This window comes from Lactuca saligna, chromosome 1 (assembly GCF_052625555.1).
Source record: "Lactuca saligna cultivar CGN05327 chromosome 1, ASM5262555v1, whole genome shotgun sequence".
NCBI lineage: Eukaryota > Viridiplantae > Streptophyta > Magnoliopsida > Asterales > Asteraceae > Lactuca > Lactuca saligna.
Genome location: NC_136417.1, coordinates 28,289,918 through 28,314,395, shown reverse-complemented (window position 1 = coordinate 28,314,395; position 24,478 = coordinate 28,289,918). Strand labels below are relative to the sequence as shown.

The 24,478-nt window shown below is 36.5% G+C and overlaps 1 protein-coding gene and 1 long non-coding RNA gene across 3 annotated transcripts; one reads left to right on the top strand and one right to left on the bottom strand.

Moving 5' to 3' along the window:
- The first annotated feature begins 2,404 nt into the window (after nt 1–2,404).
- On the top strand, nt 2,405–3,105 carry LOC145030106 (uncharacterized). Its single transcript, XR_013676592.1, has 2 exons — nt 2,405–2,528; nt 2,845–3,105. It is a non-coding gene; the product is annotated as an uncharacterized LOC145030106 (long non-coding RNA).
- LOC145030092 (P-loop containing nucleoside triphosphate hydrolases superfamily protein) lies at nt 3,064–7,010 on the bottom strand. Of its 2 annotated transcripts, none has more exons than XM_078978522.1 (12): nt 6,716–7,010; nt 5,428–5,819; nt 5,233–5,315; nt 4,627–4,678; nt 4,508–4,549; nt 4,360–4,438; nt 4,247–4,287; nt 4,007–4,075; nt 3,826–3,900; nt 3,629–3,745; nt 3,494–3,544; nt 3,064–3,400 (listed from the first exon to the last, which is right to left on the bottom strand). In XM_078978522.1, exons 1-12 carry the CDS (start codon nt 6,915–6,917, stop codon nt 3,257–3,259), a joined length of 1,347 nt encoding a protein of 448 aa, XP_078834648.1. In that variant the 5' UTR covers nt 6,918–7,010; the 3' UTR covers nt 3,064–3,256. The 2 variants fall into 2 exon arrangements, with proteins under 2 accessions (XP_078834648.1, XP_078834654.1); XM_078978528.1 differs by having other exon boundaries at nt 4,247–4,278; nt 6,716–7,009.
- Nucleotides 7,011–24,478: the final 17,468 nt, after the last annotated feature.

The window sequence follows — 24,478 nt, the reverse complement described above, 5'->3', positions numbered from 1 at the left end:
AATGAACTTAAACAAAACAAAATTGGGACTTTTTGAAAGGTTTTGAACTTTGTTGGACTTTTTAGACAAAAAGTTAAGTTCGTTGGGTTTTTTTGAACAGACAAAACATGATTGAGATTTTTTGAATGGTTTGGAAACTTTATTGGGTTTTTAAGTCATTTTCCCTAAATACATATAAGCACATATAAGGTTCAAAATAATTATTCAATGTTTTGAAGAATTCAATATAATTTTTTCAGATTTTAAAATTCATGTTTATTTATTATATTTTCAATGCTATTAGAAAATGAAAATGAAGTGTTATAAGAAAATATTACACTTTTTGTATACAAATGTCATGTCACCAGTTTTTTATAAGCACATTTAAAAAATATGTTTGTTGCGATAAGTTGGAGAGAAGACTATAAATATATGGTAATTAAAGAAGATGCTGTATTTTTCTCACTTTTCAGTTATATTTTTAATAATTTTTTTAGTATTTGATTTGATGGATGAGATGATTTTAGTACGATATATGTACAAAAACTTAAAATAACATAGAATACATATGCAAGTGTTTCAACAAAATCCAATGAGATACCACTATTATACCAGATTACCAATAGAATTGCTCATTTATTTATATCCAATGAATTGCTTATTTGATTTATGCTTTTGGTTTTGCAAATTAAATCCATGGCTAAAATTAAAAGGCAAAAGCTTTTTGGTACCAAAACGACCCATATCCCGCATTTCCTCCCATATTTGTGGGCTTTTATCATTTTTTGTAGTGGCAAAGCAACCTATTTCTCCCATTCAAGTCGAACTTTATCAGGTTGTAGCACAAAACTAATTGGCTTCTGATGATAATCATGAACATATCATCATGAACATATAATGAGTTCAACTTGAATTCTTTATCGAACATTTGAGCCTTATATACCACATAAGCTTTAATTAATATATGTATAATTAGGGTTGCTAAAAACATGGTAAAAATCTCTTGGGATCAATTCGACCGAAAACAACTTATATCCAATTCATCCAAACATATTTTGACTCGTTGTCAAACCGGTTTGACCCGTCTATTTCCATTTCTAGTATTGTTTGATATATTTAAGCATCCTTATTTATTAAAAACTAGCCATATAATTGAAAAACAAATGTGACTATTATTGATGACCCATGCCACACCCATCCCATGGCCATCACATGAGAGGTAAACCATGCAACATCAACGACTAAATGGAGCATGCCCATGTTAGTACATATGACCTTCATGAAACCGATGCAATTCAATGTTCAATTTGATCGGCTAATCGCTTAACTTTGGTTGACCAAAGTTAATCATATTTGATCAGTTGATAATATTTGATGTCAAATTGATGATTGGATTGATCTGATTGTATCTAAAAACATTGGATATGAACTAATGAACACCCCTTTAAGAAATGGAGGAAAATGGTCGTAAAAGGGTTTAACTTTCAATCTCTAAGTTATTACGGAGTCCACAAGCAAAGACACAATAAAGATCGTTTTGCTCTAAATTTAATATTTTTGATTTCCGGTAAGTTATTATATTTTCTTTTAAATATTTTCATTTATTAGATGAATCATATTATTTCAACGACTTTTTTCAATCACATGATATTTTAAACAATAATTGTCGTTACTTTTCATCTAACTGTTGCTCAGAATAATTGTTAGTTATTTTCTATTTAATGTTATTTTTAATTATTGTTATAGTTAATTAATTTACAAAAACTACTAAGTTTTATTTTTTGATTTCGACCATAATGTTTTTTAATGCCAGTTATTACTTTCAAGGTAGTATAACTGTTACTTTTATGTATTTTTAGTTAGAACTTAATCTTCGATTTGATATTTTTTATAACTATTGACTATTAATCAATTTAAAATTTATATTATTAATTGTTTTTAATTTTTTTTTCAACATATTAATTAACAAATAATAATATTTAACTTTTTGATTAACAAATGATGATGACAAATAATGATGTTTAACTTTTTTTTATTAACAAAATATCGATTCTTAATTTAGAATCCAAATATATTATTACTTTGTTATTAGACATAAATAAAAATGATTATCAAGTAACTGAAAAGACTGACATTAATTTGTGAAAATCAAGGAATAAAAAAAATAACTTTTATCTTAAATCACATTAAATAACTTCAACTACAAATGGATTGATTACTAACATCACGATTTCACAACGCTACCATGTGATCTCTTTTGCATGCTGTTAAATTACATTTGTGTTGGGTTGGGGCCTTGGGGGCTGGACCTTATGGCTATTGTTGGTTGATAACCACCAACTATGCACCACCCTCATTAAATACAAGGCATACCCTTCTTTATACTACCATATATCCACATTGGCTTTGTTTCTTTTCTGTTACTTTTAGTTTTAGAAAAAACCACATCCACACATAGAAGAGATGTCAGAAGCACCAAAGATACAAGTGATGTCATCCCATCAACAAATCCAACAACGAAAGGACGAAAGGGGCTACATATATGCCTGGTTTGTATACTTTCTAAACTGAATTCCTTTTTGCTTTTTATCTCATCTCCTATAAAGTTCTTCGCTTCTCTAGTCCATATACTTAAAAAAAAATGGATCGATATGGATTATATGTTCTCTCTAAAGGGTTAAACTTGTAAAAGATAAAAGGAAAATGGTTTAAAAGTTGCCCAAATTCCTAAAGCTCATTCAAAAAATAATGAGCTAAGGGAGACACTTTTTAAAAGTAAAATGATTAAATATGTATAAAACCAAGACAAATCAGAAAATATGTTATAAAGATGAAATCATAATTGATAAATATTTATTTATGCAGTTTCTTCACAATGTTTTGCTGTTGCTGCTGCCCGGAAATGTGTCATGGGTGTTTGGATGGTGATTGTTGCTGCTGCAAGTAGCCCATATAACTATTTCTAAACTCTAAAACCGTGTTTCCTATTCATTTTCTACACGTGTCTATTTTTAAACACCAATCTTTTCTACCTATATATGTATCTTAACACATTTTATTTGCTGTGTATCAACGATATTGAAATGTTAAAAGTTGTAATATACATTAATTGTTAAGCAGTGTGTATATATGTAGCATAATAAGTTTTAGGTAAGGTACATATAAATCGTATATAAAGAATCGTAGCCTAATATTTATAATAATGCATGTAGGCTTCTTAAATATACTACAAATTAAAGACTTTGAAAGACGAATAGGTGGAAGTAACTAGTTGCCTCTAGCCAGCAAGGATTGGATTTCTTTCTTCATCAATTTCAACAATAAGTGTATGATTAGAATCTGATCCTTTTGGTCCTTCTGTGTAGAGTGTAGGGAGATATGCGTTGTATGCAGGCAAATATCTTGATACAAAATCCATAACCTGTAACTCCAACAAAAACAACAAATCATTACTTACTTTGCAAATTGCAACCAACATATATTATTAGCACATGTTGAAATAATGAAAAAAAACCTCCTCATCAGTCATCCCTGGGTTTCCAGCTTCCCTCATTCCAATCTCTGCCTATAAGATTTCCCCAAATTCACAAATTATATTTGAATCATAAAGCCTATAAAATAAGAAAATCAATCAAGGAGGATATGAAACCTGTAAACGCCATTGGTATACACAGCTTGGGTCTTTAATTTTGATGATAATCCATGATTTTATGAACTTGTCCCATGCATCATAATAAGCTTCTAGGTTTTTGTTCACTATTTCTAGCTGCAAATGAATTTTCAGCAAAAATTAATGATTTAAAGAAGTAATAATATAAACACATGAATATCTGGATGTGTGTTGACCTGTGGATCGACAGCTTTGACCACTTGAGCAGGAAGAGGCTTGAAACCAAGCATCCAACCCTCAAACAAAACTACCTAAATATTCACAAAACAGGACAAAAGGCACATTAAAGATTATAAGAAAATTAAAATAAAAATATGTCTAAACGAAAAAAAAAAAAATCCAAAAGATTTCACTTACTGATAGAGGTCCTTCAACTTCAGGCCATGTTGAAGGATCAGCTCTATCACCTCTACCATTGTATGCAGACTGCATCAACAAGAATCTCAAAATCATGTGGAATTATGGATTAACATTATTAAATATTAACCAAGTTTCAAATTTGTTCAACTTAGGTACCTAAATTTCTTAAAGAGGTTTAACCACTAGAGTTCATTTGAGAGATATGTATTAATGTATGAAATTATGATGTGTGCTTACTTTATCATATCTTGGCAGCTTCATCTTCATACCTGGACATACTTTTTGTATCAAAATTTAGTTCAAAATTTGTGATTAGATTAAAAAAAGTTGGATAAAAGATTCAATCACACCTTCTTTAGTCAAATTACTAACAGCAGTTAGTGTTTCAATTGACAAAGGAAGATCATGGCTTCCAGCATTTCCACGAAACTGTGACCAATTTTAATGTGTTCAACTTTCTGCTTTCAGAAAAAGCATAAGTTAAATTTGAAACCCTACCTCTAAAAGAGCATTGCTGGGATTTTTTTCTCTCAATTTAGCCTAAAAATGAAATTAAAACTGCATTAGATAATAAAAAACCAAAGAAGATGAACAAAATAGGTGGTTAGTTACTTTACCTGTTCATCATAAGTTAGATAAAAATCATCTATCGAAATAGTTGCACATTTCCTGATACATACAACATGTTGAAAATTCTTTTATGAGTTTTATCCCTCAAGGTTACCAGAAAGGGTAAATTATATAAAAACCACTCTAGTTTGTCACTTTTTTTTTTTCAGTTTAACCACCTAGAGAATTTTTTTTTATTTATTATTATTATTTTTTTTACAGTTTAACTACAAAAGCAATTTGATTAGCAAAAGGAATTGGTTATCCACATTTCAACCCACTATATTTTGGCATTTCTTTTGTAACCAGCCCCACATGTTGAAACTTGTGATTATGTTGACTTTTCCTTTTGTAAGCACTAGGGTGGTTACAAAAGAAAGGCCAACATATACTATTATACTATGTTGAAATGTGGGTGGCTAATTCATTCTATTAATTGAACTGCTTATGTGGCAAAAACTTTTTTGTGGTTAAATCATAAAAAAAATATATCTGGGTGATCAACCAAAACAGTGATAAACTACAGTGATTTTTGTAAAGTTTTCTGTATTATAAATTCACAACCATTAAAATATAGTTATTTTAGTAAAATATATCATTACTCTGCACTCTACCTGCCTGCAGTTTTTGAAAAAAGATAGTCTAGAGCGAAGACAAGTGTAGTTTTCCCACAACCTTGTGGTGCACTAAAGCCAATCTGCATAACAACAGAGGACATCACCTAATAACTTCAAAAAAAACATCCCTTTTGTGGAGTATATTAATAGTATTTTTTTATACTGTTAAAAAAAAAAAGATTAAACATTTACCACCAAAGGAGGGATATCATCTCCATCTTTAAAAGTGGACCTATGATCAGAAATCTGCTGTTCGCACCACAAAAAGACAGGGATATAGTAGTGATAAATTCTAGCTTTCTGGGGTATTGTAAGGTATAACTCATTGAGGTTAAACAATTCACACACGTGGAATCCATTTGTCAACCACTTGTCTATAGACTCTGCTATTGTTTCTGGAGTGAATCCAAGTTTTTCTATGAGGGGCCCTGAGCATATAAATTCAAAAAGATCTTCCACAGAGGAAACTTGTGCAGGGCTAGATGGAAACATTGAGTGTAATGGGCCATGTCTCCTTTCATGGTTGGCTATAATAGACTTATAGGTTGAGTTGTCTTGCATCCATGAACATCCATAACCTCCATCTATAACAATAACAATAACAATACCCATAAGACTGATAATATCTTTTAAAGATAAGAGGAAAACCATGAGAAAGAAATGGTGTGTTGCCATTATACGATAATGACTACTAATTACAGCATTTAGTTTTCTTCAAGTTATGCGTACTCATGGAAAAAGAAACGTCTAAAGCCTTGTTTGGAAAACCTTTGATTTTTTTTTTTCTGGAAACCAAAATTAATTTACAAAAAAATTGCGAAGGATTATTCCAACATGTCAAATTGATTTAATGTTTTCACTGTTTATGAAACCGGTTAAAGAAAAACACTATCACCTATTTGACATGAAAAACACTAAATGTGTGTCTGTGTTGTTCTGGAATGAAAAAAAATCACATCTATTTACCCTACAAAAAGACGTTAAACAACTCCTACTGTGCAAAATAAAGGAACACTTACTCAATTATTACACCAAAAGATGTCCAAAAGCTTGAACTGTTGAACATCCGTGTAGGACATAAAATCTTTGTTGACTATTAAAATTCGTACGCGGCAGGGAGACCCCACTCATGATGGGATGATAATTTAAGATAATTACATTGTTCTCGCATTGGAAATTAATCACCACCACACACATTACACAACCCAACTAGCAGTCTAGTACCCGAATTCAAAACCTAATTCGCAATTCGAATGTGCCTTCCATCAGACATGAGGTATCAATAATCAAACAAAGCACCATATACCATTGAAAAAGCGAGGTAGCATTAGCATCTAATCCTTACGAACATTACGACTCGTGTAAGGAAAAGAAAAGAAATAAATAACTAGAGAAACAACGTACGGAATAAAAAATGAGTTTAATCTATAGAAAAATGGCGGAGATTTAATATCCAATTGAAGTAATAAATTTAGTCTACCTGTTTTGGATGAGTTTGGGGCCAATTGAGAAGTGATGCGATGTAATCCGAAGCTGCTGCTGCTAGTACTCGGAAGCGGATGGTACCTAGTGGATACATGAGCATAATAGTTGAAATTCCGGTCGGAGATTGAAGGCGAAGGCGAAGACGACGTGATTAAAGGCTTCGTTGGCTGGTATAAAACGTCCATAACCACCACCATAGTTTAAGATGAGATTAGGCGCTCCCCACCGTGGGACTGTGGGAGTGGGAGGTGTATTGTAGAGGGAAGTTTGAAGTTATCTATTGGATTTTTGGTTTTGGGGTCGTTGTTTAATGTTTATGGACCACTGCCAACTGTCCAAGAAATTGATCGTTCGTTATCATACATTTCATATGTGTTGTATCCTCTTCTTTGTTTGTGTAAGGCTGTAAGCCCAAGACAAGTCATCCGGAACCAACTGAGAGGCGTTCTTTGTTATAAGGGTTAATGACCATAGTTTGGCTTTTTTACATATTTACTCATTATAATTTGTTTTTGTATAAATTTTATCAGTAAACTTATGGGTCCTGATAATTCCACTGCATTAATTTATTTATCCACTTGAGATTAGGGTATCTTGACATTTTTGCCATTTTTCTATTTTTCAAAAATATGACAAAATAGAAACATCCCAAACACCGGTTCGTCCTAACGCTATTTCTCTTCCCAAAATAAACGCCGATTCCTAGTCTTCATACAAGAATCGACGATGCTTCTTCGGTGTTCGTCGGGCGTCGTTTCTTCTTTTCCGTTGGCCGGTCTCTGTTGCTTTTTCCAAGTCGCCGATCCTCCTTCTGAATCGCTACCGGTTTTGAATCGATTCCCATATACACCTCAATGAGACCCACCCCCAATCAATGCTCCAATTGTGTGTGCAGGTCTATCCCGATCTTTGCTTTGCTTCTGGATGGCGTGAATGGACTGAATCAGAAATCATCCATACCCAAATCTTGAATAAAGTTTCTTGCAACCTCTTTCAAATCAGCAACTATGAATATTTTTAAATCTGGTGAAATCAGCAAATTTGAATACATATGGTGATTATCAGAAAAACAATTGGGGCAGAGGGGTCATAAATGGTGATTTTCTTGCTTGTTTCTTGTTGTAGGTTTGATGGTGTTGGTGTAGGGTGAAACTAGTGAAGAGGGAACATGGGTGGCGATGATGATGGTAATGGCCTAAAGTGGAACTATGTGTTGGATTAGTGTCTAAGTTCATAACTATTTTGGTATGTACTTGACCCGATGGTGCATGGTCCTTTTGGGTTGCCTTCACCAAAGCAACTTGATTGGAGAAATGAATAAAGAGAGAGAGGATAATATGATTTATTAATATGTTATAAGAATAATATATTAAAGGAGAAATCATATTTGTTTAATTAATATTGGTCAATAATTAATTAAGAATTAGTTTTGTGATCAAATGTAATTAATTAAACTAGAGGGGCTGAATTGTAATTATGTGATAGTTACAAAATAAGGTAAGGATTATCTTATATATATGGTGAACGAATTTGAGGTGTAAATCCCTTAGAATTCGAGTATGATAAGGATTCAAGGATTATCTTATTGGTTGCTTAATGGATAATCAACTAGATAAGGATAATGACTGAAACCCTATCTCTACACCTATATAAACACCCCTAGGGCCATGAATTCGTGTATCCCTTCCCAAGAGGTCCTAGATACGAATTCTAACCTCTCACTTCTCTCTTTATACCTTCTCCATTTGCTTATGGTGTTTGTGAGCCATTAGAGGAGTGACACTTGTGACTCTATGCATTCCAAAGTCAATACAAGGAGGAATTGGGATTGTTATTACTACATAACAATCAAGGTATGTTCTTAAACCTAATTACATGTTAATATGATTACTTGCATGCTAGAATTAGGGTTTTTAGTCTTGGATTCAAAGCATGTACAATAGAGAAACCTAGATCCAAGCATTAGGGTTTGTATGAGCACATAGGATGTCTTATGACCAAAACCCAACAGTGGTATCAGAGCCTTGATTGGTTTCAATTGTATTGATGCATATTTAATCGTAATAAGCACTGAAAATCGATTTTTTGAGTTTTGAAGGTTTGACTCGCCGAGTCAGCTGGACTCGACGAGTCCAAGCCCAGACTCGACGAGTCAAAGTGTCTGACAGCTCGTTTTCGCGATTTTCTTCCTGTTTTGGTTTTGGATAATTACCATAAACTCGTTTTTGTGATAAAATCCGAATTATGTTATTATCCTTACCTAAATAGAAGATAATTGTCAAATTTAGATAATCACTTGTTTTATTAGATAAAGTTTGATTATTTGTAATTTAGATTTGAATTATCTTGTGAAATAGTTTCAATTTATCCCTTTAGGTTTTATAGTTTAAATTTGAACCCCAAAAGTTTTGAAATTTAAATAGTTAAAACCCTAATGTTTGAAATGTTTCAAAAACTTACCCTCAAGTTTTGGAATTTAAAAGTTGGTTAAAAAGTTTAATTAGAAATGTTAAATTCTAAAACTCTAGTAATGTTTTGAAAAGTTCAAATCACACCCTTATGGTTTTATTAATTAATTAAGGAGTATAATTAAAAGAGGTTTAATAAATCCATAAAAGTTTAGGTTAACCATTTAATTGAATTAAAAGTGTAATTGTTAAAGTTAACCATATAGTATTTTAAAAGTATAAAATACACCCTATACTATATATATAAGATTAAAAGTCTAACATTATATATATGTATGAGTAAAAGTCAGTCTTACCGTTAGTAGGCCTCATTCACGAAACTGGTCTATAAGGGGTGTTTAAGGAAATTGCCTATAAAATGGCGATTGAATGGGTATCCACTCTTACCCACCGCACTCTTGACCAGTGGAGGGTCGTTAGCCGAACGGGTAGGATAGGACGAAACCTTCCATTATAAGTATAATGAAATACAAAGTAACTAAATGTTTTTCAAATTCCCAATCTTAGTTACTTAGGCAAAAGTGAATTGATGCAATTCCATGAAATTACACTTTGTGCCCTTGCGAAGACGTTAGTGGAGCGTGTGTGGTTTACCGGCACACTAAATGGTTCTAAGCAAAGGTAGCAAAGGGTGACTCAATGTTTGTCATAGTTCGGTGGAGCGTGTGTGGTTTACCGGCACATCGAATAGGTGATTGTAACATGTGAGGGCACCATGTAGTTTGCATGGTTATTCACACCCGCTTTGTGATCCTCGGCATCCCAGTTACAAACAAGAGGGGCATATCGAGATTTAAACATGCCATTGAAATGTTCAATGAATCTCAAAGGATCTAGGAGTTTTCATAGATTTAAAAACTTAAATTTCTTTTCGTTTTTCATGGTGGAAATTAGTGAATCGTCATTCACTTACCTTCAAATGTTCTGCATTTGGGTTACGGCATCCCTCTCCCGAGTTGTAGGATATTGTGTTGGGTCCTAGCCTTGGAATTTCATTTGGGTGATTTACCAAGGACTCAATCAATCAACTAACTTGAATTCGTTTTTCTCCCGATGTCAAAGTTCGACAACTATGGTCTTCTCAAATCCCGTGGAACAAGCATTCCACATGAAGATGATATTCCACGATTCGATCGAGGAACAAGAAATCATGCTTCACTTCCTCCTCCTCCTCCAATTATTCTCCCTAACCCACAAGATTGTAAAATTTAAAAGTTCAATATCACTCAAGCCCTTTTGGCAAGTAAACATAAAGAAGGAAAGTCGGTGTGTGCACACGTCCTAGGGATGAAGTCGCACATTGATAGACTAAGAATGATAGGATCCATTGTCGGTGAAGAGATGGCTGTTGATTGGGTTCTTCAATCACTTCCTAACTCATATAGTGAGTTCGTAAGAGAGTACTATATGATGAACCGCGACGTGACCCTTATAGATCTCACCTATATGCTTATTGCTGCTGAATCAGCAATGGTTTGGCGCAATAGAAAAGCAAAGTTGATTAGTGAATCTGCCTTCGACACCTCTGTGGATATAGACAATGGCAATGAAAGACATGCAATGATCGAAAAGTTTGATCATAAGAGAAAGGCGATGTCTGAAGTAGTTCCATGTGTTGTTCCAAAAGGAGTCAATTTGCTTTTATTGCCAAGAGAAGGGGCATTGGATACGAAGCTGCCCTATTTACCTAAAAGATCTAAGAGATGGGAGAGTCGAAACGTATGGCTCTAATTTAGGTAAAATCCATTAACTAACTCTTTTAAGCTTCATTCTAGGTTCTGAATACATAATGTGATAAGATTACATTTGATGTTTAGAAGGATCAAAGAAAAGAAAAGAAGCTTAAGGGAAGAAGTGAGCAGAATCTAACCATGAAGGAATGGATTTCGATTGCGTTTCTCGAAGATTAGATTCTTGATCTACTACTTAGAGTTAGAATTAGATTGCTAAGAAAGATGTATTCGCATAAGTTTTTCAAAGAGTTGCATTGTGAAGGACAAATTTTTCCGCAATAAAATAAATTTTGATCTTAAATTTTATTTATTTATCCTTACAATGGCGTGTATGAAAAATTGATGTTAAAATTATTAGCAATAATGGATTTGTTTCTTATTATGTTATGGAAAGTCAAGAATTTACCAAATAGGGAGAGTTTCTCATCGCCCAAGTTTCAATTGGACAGAAATTTGGAATCACGCAACTTGGTTGCATGATGAATGAGAAATTCCATATTTGGAAATTAGACAAATTCATTGACAATGTGTCAAGTGAAGGACTAGGAGATCGAGTACACAAAGTTGTGTGTTGATCAAGTTCACCATAAGAATAACAAAGATATTTGTCATGATTTACTAAAAGGCTTAGTAAATATGATTATACTTACAAGATTAAGTGTAATTCTAAATTGATTAAAGGGTTTAGATCAATAGTAGAACGAATAAGAAGAATCATGTAGGCAGAAAGATAAGAGTTTCTCCATTCTAAGAAGAAGGGAGAGTGGCTTTTATGCTTTATGATAGGTCTTAATGATTAAGAACCATATCTCAATTGATCCTCTAAGTGAGTCTTGGTACAATTGTATGTCCAAGAAGAGGAATCAAAGATTGATGAAATGGTCAAATCAAGAAGACAATCATACTTTGTTCCAATAACAAGTCTTAAAGTTAAGATTGTGACAATGAGTAAAAAGTATTAAAGGTTTATAACATTCATCAAATGTGGAAAGTTGTGATGTCTTGGATAAGACAAAGACCAACTATGACCAATTTATGAAGTGTTTTGATACAAGCTACACTAACTCTTGAAAATTTGTTTGTCAAGAAATGTTTATTGACAAAAGAATCTTATATGTCAAGGAGTCAGTGGGAGTCTTAATGGTCTCGAAAAGTTTCAAGAACAAATCAAATAAACCTTATCGATCATTACTAGCACACGAGTTGAGGTTTACAACCTATCGTAAAGACATTATTTTGTTTCTGTGCCAATCCAATCGAGTTAATTATGCATGTGAGTCCTATGAGTTCTCATTTGAATGTGTAAAAGGCAAGGACCTTGATCAATGAAAGGTACATTGATAGGAAAAAGGTAAGATGTTTAACTACTTGGAAGACGTGGTGGGCAGCTGTGCTACCATAAGGCAAGAAATCAAGATTAAGAAAGTTCGATCCATATAAGTTTGAATTTGTCGTAAACTTTGGTTTTAACAAATTCGCATGGATAGGAACACATACACCGTTTAAATCTAAGTGTCATAAGATTTCCTCCTTCATGAAAATGATTGTGAGAAAATGCTTTCACTAAGAAAGATTTTAAAAGATAGTGATTGTAAAATTGCATTCTCAAATTCGATCATGGTTACGGCATCCCTTTCCATAATTTGAATTGTGAGGTTTAGCAATTAGTCTTAATTGTTAAGACACACATATGAACTATCTAAGGCAAAAGTGTATAAGTTCAAGAAGCCTTGATAAAAGATTATCAAAGCACTAAGTATTAGAAACATGAACTTAAGAAATTCAATAAGTATTGTTTTTCTGGAAGTTAAGATGTTTATGAATACATGTCGAAGCTAGTGGGAGCATAAGTGTTATGTTTTATAATAATCATCATGATAGTGGGAGCATAAATGTTATGATTGTATGATTATTAAGGCACGTATTGCATAGTTGGCAATATTAATTATAGAAAACAAGAGTCATACTTTGCAAAGTTGTAAGAGTTGAAAGGTTGTTTTGCTATAATTAAGGGAGAGAATATTATGCTTCATTTCAAATCTAAAGGATTAGATTGCGAAATGTTGATAAATTTAGTCAAAGGTACATAGTGTGTTCTTAAAATTTCGATTGTGATTACGGCATTCCTCTTCGCAATTCGAATTTTGAGAACATAGCAAATAAAACATTATGCATCGTGTCCCATACGCTTCGGGTATAGGATCCATTGCGAATGCTTTAATGTTTGACCATTCTAAAATTTTCCAAATGTATAGTGCATTTAGAGGGAAAAGGGACTAGAATTGGTTTTGACTAAAATAATTAAACAACTATCAAAGGACAATCCAAAGTTCGACGAGGATTGGTCGCTTGTGAGTAGTTGGAAGTATAGTATTGGAAATTATGGAAATGTTTCCATATTGGATGGACAATATCGACATCATTACGAATAGATAAGATTCTATTAAGAAATTAGTTGTCATATAGAAAATATGGAAGTATGTCCATGTTGGGAAGTAAAATCTATGTCTAGATTAGAAACTTTATGCGAAAGGATGTTCAAAGGAATGTACTTTGAGTGAGAGACATCATATCTAAGGAATTGTCTTGTAACAATCTCCGATAGAGGAATTTGTAATATCATTGGCAATAGTCTTTGAGACTTTGGTGCAGTGACATTACAAAAGGATCGTTGCATAAAGTGTTAGAATCTAGTGTATTCTATAAGTAACAAGAATTTGATATTCTTACACTTAAGAAAATGGATTTGGTGTTGTAAAATGAGAATGATTGGAAATGTGTTCAATTTGTCTATTTCGCAAAAGTAAGAACCATAGGTAAACATTGTGTGCATGCTAGGAGCATGGGACAAGTGTTGGAATTCAAATGCGAAGTTGATTACCCGAAACGACAAATAATGAGTAATCGATATGGTGATAAATAAAACGTGTTTGTTTATACTCAAAGGTTTGAGGCCATATGGGATTAGTATTATTCTTGTGTTTCACCTTGCATGTTTTGACTTCCAGAATAATTGAGTTTATTAAGAATAATCGAATTATTCAAACGGGCCACAGTCGTTCATATGTTGGAAGTAGATATGAATGAAGACTGTCGTGAATTGGTGTGTGGATTGTCTAAAAGAGTATTAGACATAAGCAAATGTTTGCTGCAACGTTCATGAGTGCTTACGAATATGATTTGAGCATTGGATTAAACCCACGCTCACTTGGATCACTCCATGAATTGTATTACGAGTGATTGGTGAGACGATAACATCTTATATTCTTGAAACCGAGATGTGTGAGTTGTATCTTGCGAATCGGTTCCACATTGATAATATGTAAACGCACCAGTAACTTGGTGTTATAAAACATATTGTTGTGTGTAATTCGGTGAGTGAGTGCAAGCAAGCATTGTATCAAAGTTTATCCGTTCCTTTTATCCAAAGTAGGATAAAAGCGATATCTTTGGGCCCCTTGATGGTTTAGTGATGACATACGTAAATGCTCGGCCGGGCTAGGGCTAATTTGATTTGTTCAATTAGTCTGTCGTCATAAATCGGAAATCGAGAAGTAGTACAAAGAGAATTATTTGAAATCATATCTCATACGATATCTAGAATGGAGGAATATATGATCCCTTATCTAAGGACACGCGTATCTGATATGATCAGAGTTGACAGCGGCTTTGGAAAGCTACGATTGCAAATCAGGATCTGAAGTCATACGCAGAATAGTTGTTAGACTTATCCAAGTGGGAGACTGTTGGATTAGTGTCTAAGTCCATAACTATTTTGGTATGTACTTGACCCGATGGTGCATGGTCCTTTTGGGTTGCCTTCACCAAAGCAACTTGATTGGAGAAATGAATAAAGAGAGAGAGGATAATATGATTTATTAATATGTTATAAGAATAATATATTAAAGGAGAAATCATATTTGTTTAATTAATATTGGTCAATAATTAATTAAGAATTAGTTTTGTGATCAAATGTAATTAATTAAACTAGAGGGGCTGAATTGTAATTATGTGATAGTTACAAAATAAGGTAAGGATTATCTTATATATATGGTGAACGAATTTGAGGTGTAAATCCCTTAGAATTCGAGTATGATAAGGATTCAAGGATTATCTTATTGGTTGCTTAATGGATAATCAACTAGATAAGGATAATGACTGAAACCCTATCTCTACACCTATATAAACACCCCTAGGGCCATGAATTCGTGTATCCCTTCCCAAGAGGTCCTAGATACGAATTCTAACCTCTCACTTCTCTCTTTATACCTTCTCCATTTGCTTATGGTGTTTGTGAGCCATTAGAGGAGTGACACTTGTGACTCTATGCATTCCAAAGTCAATACAAGGAGGAATTGGGATTGTTATTACTACATAACAATCAAGGTATGTTCTTAAACCTAATTACATGTTAATATGATTACTTGCATGCTAGAATTAGGGTTTTTAGTCTTGGATTCAAAGCATGTACAATAGAGAAACCTAGATCCAAGCATTAGGGTTTGTATGAGCACATAGGATGTCTTATGACCAAAACCCAACACTATGATGACTGTCCATGTATGATGAAGGTTGTGCTGAATTGAGTCTGATCAAAAAGATGGTGGAGGCTGCGTGGGAATGGTGTGTGGCGTGAGATGATTTTGACGGTGACGACAATATTCTTAGGAGAAGATGTTGTGTCTGTCACCAAATTTATGGTGTATCAAGGGTTGGTTGATGGTGGTTGGATGTGAATGATGGTGTGGTGGCTGGGATGAAGAGAGTGTATGATGGCTGGAACGTAGAAGATGATTGGCTGAAAGATTGAAAGAGAGATATAACTCATTTATCTCTTTCATATTAAATTAGTAATAAGAGCAAAAATGTCATACCACTTCAAAATTTAAGTGGACAAATAAAATAAAAAAGTGGAAGTATCAACTCCCGTAAACTTATTCACACTGTTCTTGTGACCGGTGGACGTGAGTTTAACAGGTTATTTTGTAATTTTGTGGTTTAAAAATAAAAAGATTATTAGCTCGAATTACATGGGTATATTGTCGGTATACCATTAAATGTTAAAGCTTTCTATGGTGATCAAGGTGGGCTCGAGATCAGCTCGGGGTGACTGCATGACACACACCATAACTTTTAACCTGAGATGATTTACTATGATATTTTGATATATGATTTTGATACAGTGATTGATATGATGTTTTGAAATATTTTCACTTATGATTTCATGAAATGATTTGGATTACTATGGTTTTATTTAGAATTTAATAAGAAATTTTTGGGCTATATTTTTTGGATGTTACAAGGATGGTCGCCTAACTATTAGTAATTGGATCCCCATCGATGTAAAGTCTGATCGTATATATATATATATATATATATATATATATATTACTTGTATTTTTAAATTTTTCTTTGGTTCAACTTTTCTTAAGCTTCTTTTGTACGTGTATTTCTTTTCCATGGTTTTCATTGCATGCATTTGTTATTGGCCTTTAGGATATTTATGACCTTTTTGTTATATGTTTCTTTTTGCTATCTAGAAATCATCCGGTTCTTGTTTCTTTCTTGATGACAAGAAAAGTCTAAACTTGTGGAGATTTGTTAGGTGCATTTTGTGAACCTTTTTGCACACCCTTTTAGTCCCTTTTATACATCTATTTAACATAATTGTTCTTCATTTTTCTTGCATTTCATCAAATTCATGTTAGTCTTTAGAACAACCTTATTTGCACGCTTTCATGATCTTTTTTAGGAAAACTGGAGGTTGGAACGCGCTTTGGGAGGTGTCGGGAAGCATGGGTGAAGATTTCGAGATGATCGGATGCAAAACATAAAAGTTGAAAAAATCAAGATTGGACTTGGAAGCAGGAGTGTACACGGGGAATGTTGAACTTACACTGAAAAAAGAGCATTGGTCGTGTTTGACCAAAAAGAGGATGTTGACCATGCTGAACATGACCCCGTGTCAGTTTAGCCCATTTTGACAAAGGTCGTGTTGGTCCAGCTGATCAATTTTGAGCATTGTACTTTGGAAGAAGAATTGAGGATGGAATGCCAATTTCCACTCAACACGACCCGTGTTGATTTACTCTATTTTAACACGGGGCGTGTTCGGCCCTAAAACTAACTTTTGATAGTTTTTTCCTATATTTGATAATACGGGATCAGGGTTATTTTACACACACACATGATATCATAACACTATTGGTGCGAGGATTTCGAAGGCTTTTGCAAGGATTTCATCTTTATCACTTGGAACATTATTTCTCTTATTTGTAAGTTGTAATTGCGTATTATTTCCATCCTTTCGACTTGTGATCTTGTTCTATCCATGTGTGGCTAGAACCTTAGTTTATCCAACCTTATGTTTTGACTTCTTAGTTGTGATTTCAATCATATGACTTGATGTTTTCTTTTAATTTCTATCTAGTGAATTTGATTTTGCTTTAATTGAACATTTGATTCTAATTGTGATTCTTATTGGCCATTTGAATTAGGGTTAGGTCATTCAAGTTATCTAATTGCAAAACTCGTAACTGTTTTATGAATTGGACTAAGTAACAAGCACTAAAATGATTTCCATTGAATGAATTTAGTGTAAATCTTATTATGTAACATCCATAAAAACCAGGGCAAATTTAAACTTTTTCAAAACATTTCAAAACCATTAATTATTACAAAACTTGTTTTCAAAACGATATAATATCAAAGTATCCCAGAAACAAATCATAAACATGAGGAGTTGTACGATTACACCTTTGCCTTCCCGTGATCATCTAATGTACCTGAAACAAAAAACTAAAACTGTAAGTCCGAAGCTTAGTGAGTCTACCCAAAATAGCCATGCCATACAGATATCACCATATCATATAAACATATAAGCAAACAACATGCATAATGAGCCATCAGTCTGACTAGACCGACTCCTGGTCCTCAATCTGTCTAGACCGCTCTTTGAGCCCTAAGCACGTCTGGACTGCTCTCCTTGGGGCCTTCAGCCTATCCGGACCGCTTGCTGGGCCTTCGGCCTAACTAGAATTGTCTGGCCCGGGCGTGCAATCTACCCCATCCACCCAGGGAGTCTTGGCCTACTGCACACAGCAGGACCTGCCTCAACCCTTTGCCAAAACAACAAACATGTGCTCATACATATAAACAAGTAACATGCAGATCTAACCGATCACTAATCATGGCAACCATCCTACAACCAGGATTCCGATCTAACTGATCACTAACATAGCAACCATCCTATAACTATGATACTGATCTATCCGATCTCTAACATAGCAACCATCCTAACTACCAGGATGTAAATCAATAAACATATCATGCAATAAACTCGTACGCAAATATGATAAGGGCCGACATTGGTGCCTTCGACCTTGTTAGTATTGTTGGATTAGTGTCTAAGTCCATAACTATTTTGGTATGTACTTGACCCGATGGTGCATGGTCCTTTTGGGTTGCCTTCACCAAAGCAACTTGATAGGATGAATTATGGAGAGCAAGGATTAAATATGATTTATTAATATGTTATGGGAATAATATATTAAAGGAGAAATCATATTGTTTAATTAATATTAGTCAATAATTAATTGGTAATTAGTTTTGTGACTAAAAGAGATTAATTAAACTTAAGGGACTGGAATTGTAATTATAAGATAATTGCAATTTGGGCCATGGATTGCCTTGTATTAAAGGATGGACGAATTCTAATGGGAAACCCATAAGGAAATCGTCCATGGGCTTAATTAAAGGAGTCTATGGGTTGCTTAGGGCTTAAGCATCCAAATTAGGGTTTCCTTGTTAGATAACCCTAATAGCCCAACTATATAAAGACCCCTTAAGGCTCAAAAACGTGGCTTATGTTCTTGTAAGGGTTTACACACGTTTTTGGCAGCCTCCAACCTCTCTCCTCTTGAAACGACCCAAAAATTTCGTTTTTCGATATAATCAAACCATAATCAGTGTGTCATATAATAAAACCATACGTGATGTATTCCAACATAATAGAAAACACTGTGCGGAAACTGTATCATACTACGGCAAATCAAAACAAACTAAATCAATCCCAGGCTAAAAGCTAAAGCTGTGGTGTGTGCGATGCCGTCACCCCGAGCTCTTCCCTTTGCTTGCGGAAGTACCTGAAACCAAAACTGAAACTGTAAGCACGAAGCTTAGTGAGCTCCCCCAAACTACCACATACCATACAATAACATATAAACACATATTGGGCCTTGCCCACTGCATCGGGCCGAAGCCCGGGAACTGCATCGGACCGAAGTCCGGAACTGACCGGGACCTTGTCCCCTGCATCGGACCGAAGTCCGGAACTAACTGCATCGGACCGAAGTCCGGAACTGACTGGGACCTTGTCCCCTGCATCGGACCGAAGTCCGGAACTAACTGCATCGGACCGAAGTCCGGAACTGACTGGGACCTTGTCCCCTGCATCGGACCGAAGTCCGGAACTAACTGCATCGGACCGAAGTCCGGAACTGACTGACTGAACATGGCATAGCATAACACATCAACTAGCATAACACATATACGACATGCTACATCGGGCCGTAGCCCGGAACACATAATACTTAATGCATAAAACATAGCACACCAATCCTGTTCGAGCCACGAAGGCATCGAACATACTAACTACTGCATCGGACCTAAATCCGGAAACTACTGCTAACTGAACGGGCCGGCATTGTGGCCTTAGACCCATTCCTACTGGAAGGAAACTCACCTCGTAAGCTGGCTGCTGAGTGTGTGGCTCGGGAAGCTAACGGCTGCTGCTCCTGAATCTCCTCGGCTACAAGTCCATAAACACACTCAATCAAATACTAAACACTGCACTTGGGGTAAAATGACTCTTTTACCCTTGGTCAAAGTTACTCTCATTTGGACTGACTCGCCGAGTTGGGCCACCCAACTCGCCGAGTCCTACTCTCACTTTTCACTCTTACTCGCTGCTACTCGTCAAGTCTGGCATCGACTCGACGAGTACCCTCTTGATCCAAGAACTCAGACAATCTTCATCCGACTCGCCGAGCCGGATGAACAAACTCGACGAGTTGTTCTTGATCTTAAGGAGATTGCCTTGGACTCGCCGAGTTGATGAACAACTCGCCGAGTCCCTCCATCACTGAGTTTACCCTCAACTCGCTGAGTCCACTCTCTAGCTCACTGGGTTCACTCGACACTGGTAAAAATGAAGGAATCGGGAACTCGCGACCCAACTCGCCGAGTTGCCGCCATGCAACTGATTTTTACTCGATTTTGTTTGAATCCACCACACACAATTGATAGATCTGAGTCCAATAAGCTGATTTACCATGTAAAGTTTCCAACTTTACGTGTACAACCTCATGAATAAGGGAAATAAGGTTAAAAGATGCACAAAATGGGTAGATCTATGGTTAATATGCAAAGTAACTCCAAAAAGACAGTAGATCTGGGCTCTACAACACCCCATCATTCAGATCCAAAGATATTTCGACTTATTAAGACATTCATGCAAACATAAGGCTTGGAACAAGCATCAACTAGCTCTTAGGAGAGCTCTAATGGAGGTTTAAAGCATATAACAAGAGGGGAAATCCGAAAATACCTCAAATAACTCAGATTTGCCCTTGGATCTTTGCACTACAACTCTTCTCCTTGCTTCTTTCTTCTTCTCCTTCTTCACACCTTCACAAAATGGCACCAAAACACTTATAAGCTCTCAAGGGAGGATTAGGGTTCTCTCACGGTGTTCTCAGGGTGAGGGAGGCGAGAATGGGGCTATAAGGTGGTTTAAATAGTGGGCAACTCGGGAATTTAGGGTTTCACCCAGACGGATGGACTCGCCGAGTCAGGGATATGGACTCGCCGAGTCCCCGGCTCACGCGTGCTCGAAGTCGCGACCCTACTCGGCGAGTCAGGCTATGAACTCGCCGAGTCCCTCTTTAAAACCTACAACAATTACCAATGAATTAACATACCGGGAACGGGTCGTTACAATTCTCCCCCACTTGTCTCAGACTTCGTCCTCGAAGTCTGCTACGGCTGGATCTGCAAAAATTTCCGGGTAGTGCGCTCTCATATCCTCCTCAGCCTCCCACGTCCATTCAGACCCCTTCCGGTGCTGCCACTGCACCTTTACTAGCTGAATTACCTTGTTCCTCAAGGTCTTGATCTTCCGTTCCAGAATCGCGACCGGTCTCTCAATATAATTCAGGCCGCTATCAACCTGGATATCCTCTAAGGGAACGACTGCCGTCTCATCCACCAAACACTTCCTTAACTGCGACACGTGGAAGGTGTTGTGTATCTGACTAAGCTCCTCAGGGAGATCTAACCGATAAGTAACCCGACCCACCCGGGCCAAAACCCTGAAAGGACCAATAAATCTGGGGCCCAATTTGCCCCTCTTCTGGAACCTAATGACACCTTTCCAAGGTGAGACTTTCAGAAGAACCATATCTCCCACCTGGAACTCCAAGTCCGAACGCCTCCTGTCGGCGTAACTCTTCTGCCGACTCTGTGCAGTCTGCAGCCTACTACGGACCTGCTGGATCAACTCAGTCGTCTTGAGCACCACTTCGGTGCTCCCGATGACTCGCTGACCAACCTCGCCCCAACAAATCGGGGTCCTGCACTTCCTGCCATATAACATCTCAAAAGGAGGTCGATCAATGCTCGCATGATAACTGTTGTTATACGAGAATTCCGCTAACGGAAGATACGTATCCCAACTGCCCCCAAAATCTAGAACACATGCCCTAAGCATGTCCTCAAGAGTCTGAATCGTCCTCTCGCTCTGCCCGTCAGTCTGAGGGTGGAAAGCGGTGCTGAAATGGAGACGAGTACCCATATCGTCATGGAACCGCTTCCAGAATCTGGATGTGAAACGAACATCTCGGTCCGACACCACCGATACCGGCACTCCATGACGTGCCACAATCTCCCGCACATAGATATCGGCTAACTTTTCCGCCGATATACTCTCCTGAATCGGAATAAAATGGGCACTCTTCGTCAATCGATCCACTACTACCCATATCAAGTCCACTCCACGTGCGGTCCTGGGGAGCTTGGTGACAAAATCCATGGTGATATCCTCCCATTTCCACACGGGAATGTCTAACGGCTGCATCTTGCCGTGAGGTCTCTGATGCTCCGCTTTGACCTTCCGACAGGTCAAACATCTCTCAACATACCAAGCGACGTCTCGCTTCATGCAGGGCCACCAATAATCAGGTCGAAGATCTCGATACATCTTCGTCGCTCCTGGGTGGATAGAAAATTGAGACTTATGAGCCTCGTCCATCAATACTTGTCGTACCCCACCCCAGTACGGTACCCATATCCTACCATGAAGCGTCAACAAACCCCGACTGTCGTAATCAAATGAAGCTACTCGGCCCACTATCCTCTCACACTTCTGCCTCTCCTCCTTGAGGCCCTCCATCTGAGCCTCCTTGATCCGCTCCAACAACGGAGTGATCACTGTCATCCTCATACACAGATCTCTGATAGGGGCCGTCGACACCTTGCAGCTCAGGGCGTCGGCCACCACATTGGCTTTCCCTGGATGATAAAGGATCTCACAGTCATAGTCCTTCAGCACGTCTAACCATCTCCTCTGCCTCATGTTCAAACTCGGCTGATCCATAAGATATCTCAAACTCTTGTAATCCGTGTATATAGTACAGCGGACCCCATAAAGGTAATGTCTCCAAATCTTGAGGGCAAACACAACTGCTGTTAGGTGCATTTCATGTACCCATTTTGTAGCTTTATTTCATAAAAATACATTGCATATAGGCTTAAACTCATGCATTTTGCATGTTTTTCGGGATTTTTCATGAGGCAATTTCATTCAAATACTTTTGTGATATTTTAGGGACTTTTGGAGGAAGGATATTGTTGGAGGAGGTAAATAAAAGTTGTGGACAAAATTTCAGGACTTGCGGAGCACCGAGGAGCAAGATATCAAAGAAATGAGAATTTTGGCTTTACAGACGTTTACACGGCCGTGTAAATGGAAGCCTTGCGTTTACGCGGGCCGTGTAAACGTAGATTTCTGCGCAGTATATTTTTGCGTTTACGCGGGCCGTGTAAATGACAGTGTTAATTTACGCGGGCCGTGTAAATGTAAATGCGGGTTTTAAAGCAGTTTTTCACCATTTTTAAAGGGGGGAACCGACTTTTTTACTTAGGGGGTCGACTTTTGGAGTAGAGAAGGCGAATTTCTTGAGGATTTTGAAGTTGATTAACAATTAGGAACATTTGATTTCATTTTGTAAGAACTTTAATTTCATTTTCCAGATTTGTGATCTTGTTCTAGCCATGATTGGCTAGAACCCTAAATTCTCCAACTTTATGTCTTGACATTTGGATGTGATTTCAATCATATGACTTGATGTTTGCTTTCAATTTTCTATCTAGTGAATTTGATTTTGTCTCAATTGAATGTTTGATTCTAATTGTGATTCTTATTGGCCATTTGGATTAGGGTTAGATCATTCAAGTTATCTAATTGCAAAATCCGTAATTGTTTTGTAAATTGGACTAGGTAACAAGCACTAATCTGATTTCTATTGAATGAAATTAGTGTAAATCTATTCATACATTCTTATGCTCCCGAGCTTATGAGGAGTATTGATTATTGTTGGGAACATTCACATAAAGTTTAATGCAATCTTTCAACCTAATTCTAAGAGCTTGTTTAGATTAGATTGGTAAGGTTAGGATTAATCAAAGAGCTTTTTTTGGTTAATTATTGTGGTGAATGGGAAGTGTTAGAGCTTGTTAACACTTTCAAGTACCAACTTAGATAGAATTAAACAAATATCTTGTCATCCATGGAATCACATTGCCAATTTGTCTTGCATAGAGTTGGAGTTCTCACAAATCCTAAATTTGTTTCATTTAATTGATCATTTACTTATTGCTTTATTCTTTTGTTTAAATCATTGCATACCAACCCCCCATTTATGTGACCATTATTGTACCTTCCGCAAAAAGGTATAAACATTTGTTCCGTGTCTCTGTGGATCGACCCTACTTACCTTGTATTACATTTCCAGTACAAAGTAGTAGTGTTTAAGGAGTTATTTTACCCCTTTATTTGTTGGCTTTGACACGCTTAACAACTACCCCCAGCTCCAAATCGTGGGTAGGATAATTAGCCTCGTGAGGCTTCAACTGTCTCGAGGCATAAGCTACCACATGGCCTCGCTGCATCAATACTGCTCCCATACCTGTGATCGATGCATCACAATAGACTACGAAATCCTCTACTCCTTCTGGCAAGGTAAGGATCGGAGCCTCGCACAATCTCTGCCTGAGAGTCTCGAACGCCGCCTGCTGCTCAGGCCCCCAACGAAAAACCACCGACTTCTTGGTTAGCCGGGTGAGCGGTACTGCTATCTTGGAGAAGTCCTGAATAAATCTCCGATAATACCCTGCCAACCCCAGGAAGCTCCGAATCTCAGATGGAGACCTTGGGACCTCCCACTGCATCACGGCCTCAATCTTGGCCGGATCTACCAAAATACCCTTCTGGTTGACGAG

What these genes read in the sequence shown, in the direction of transcription:
- LOC145030092 (XM_078978522.1), bottom strand. Translation starts at nt 6,917, where the DNA reads ATGGTGGTGGTTATGGACGTTTTATACCAGCCAACGAAGCCTTTAATC. An exon ending in ATGATATCCCTCCTTTGGTG is followed by an intron (nt 5,316 to 5,427) that starts GTAAATGTTTAA and finishes GTTGTTATGCAG; the next exon opens with ATTGGCTTTAGTGCACCACA. An exon ending in TTTTCAAAAACTGCAGGCAG is followed by an intron (nt 4,679 to 5,232) that starts GTAGAGTGCAGA and finishes TGTATGTATCAG; the next exon opens with GAAATGTGCAACTATTTCGA.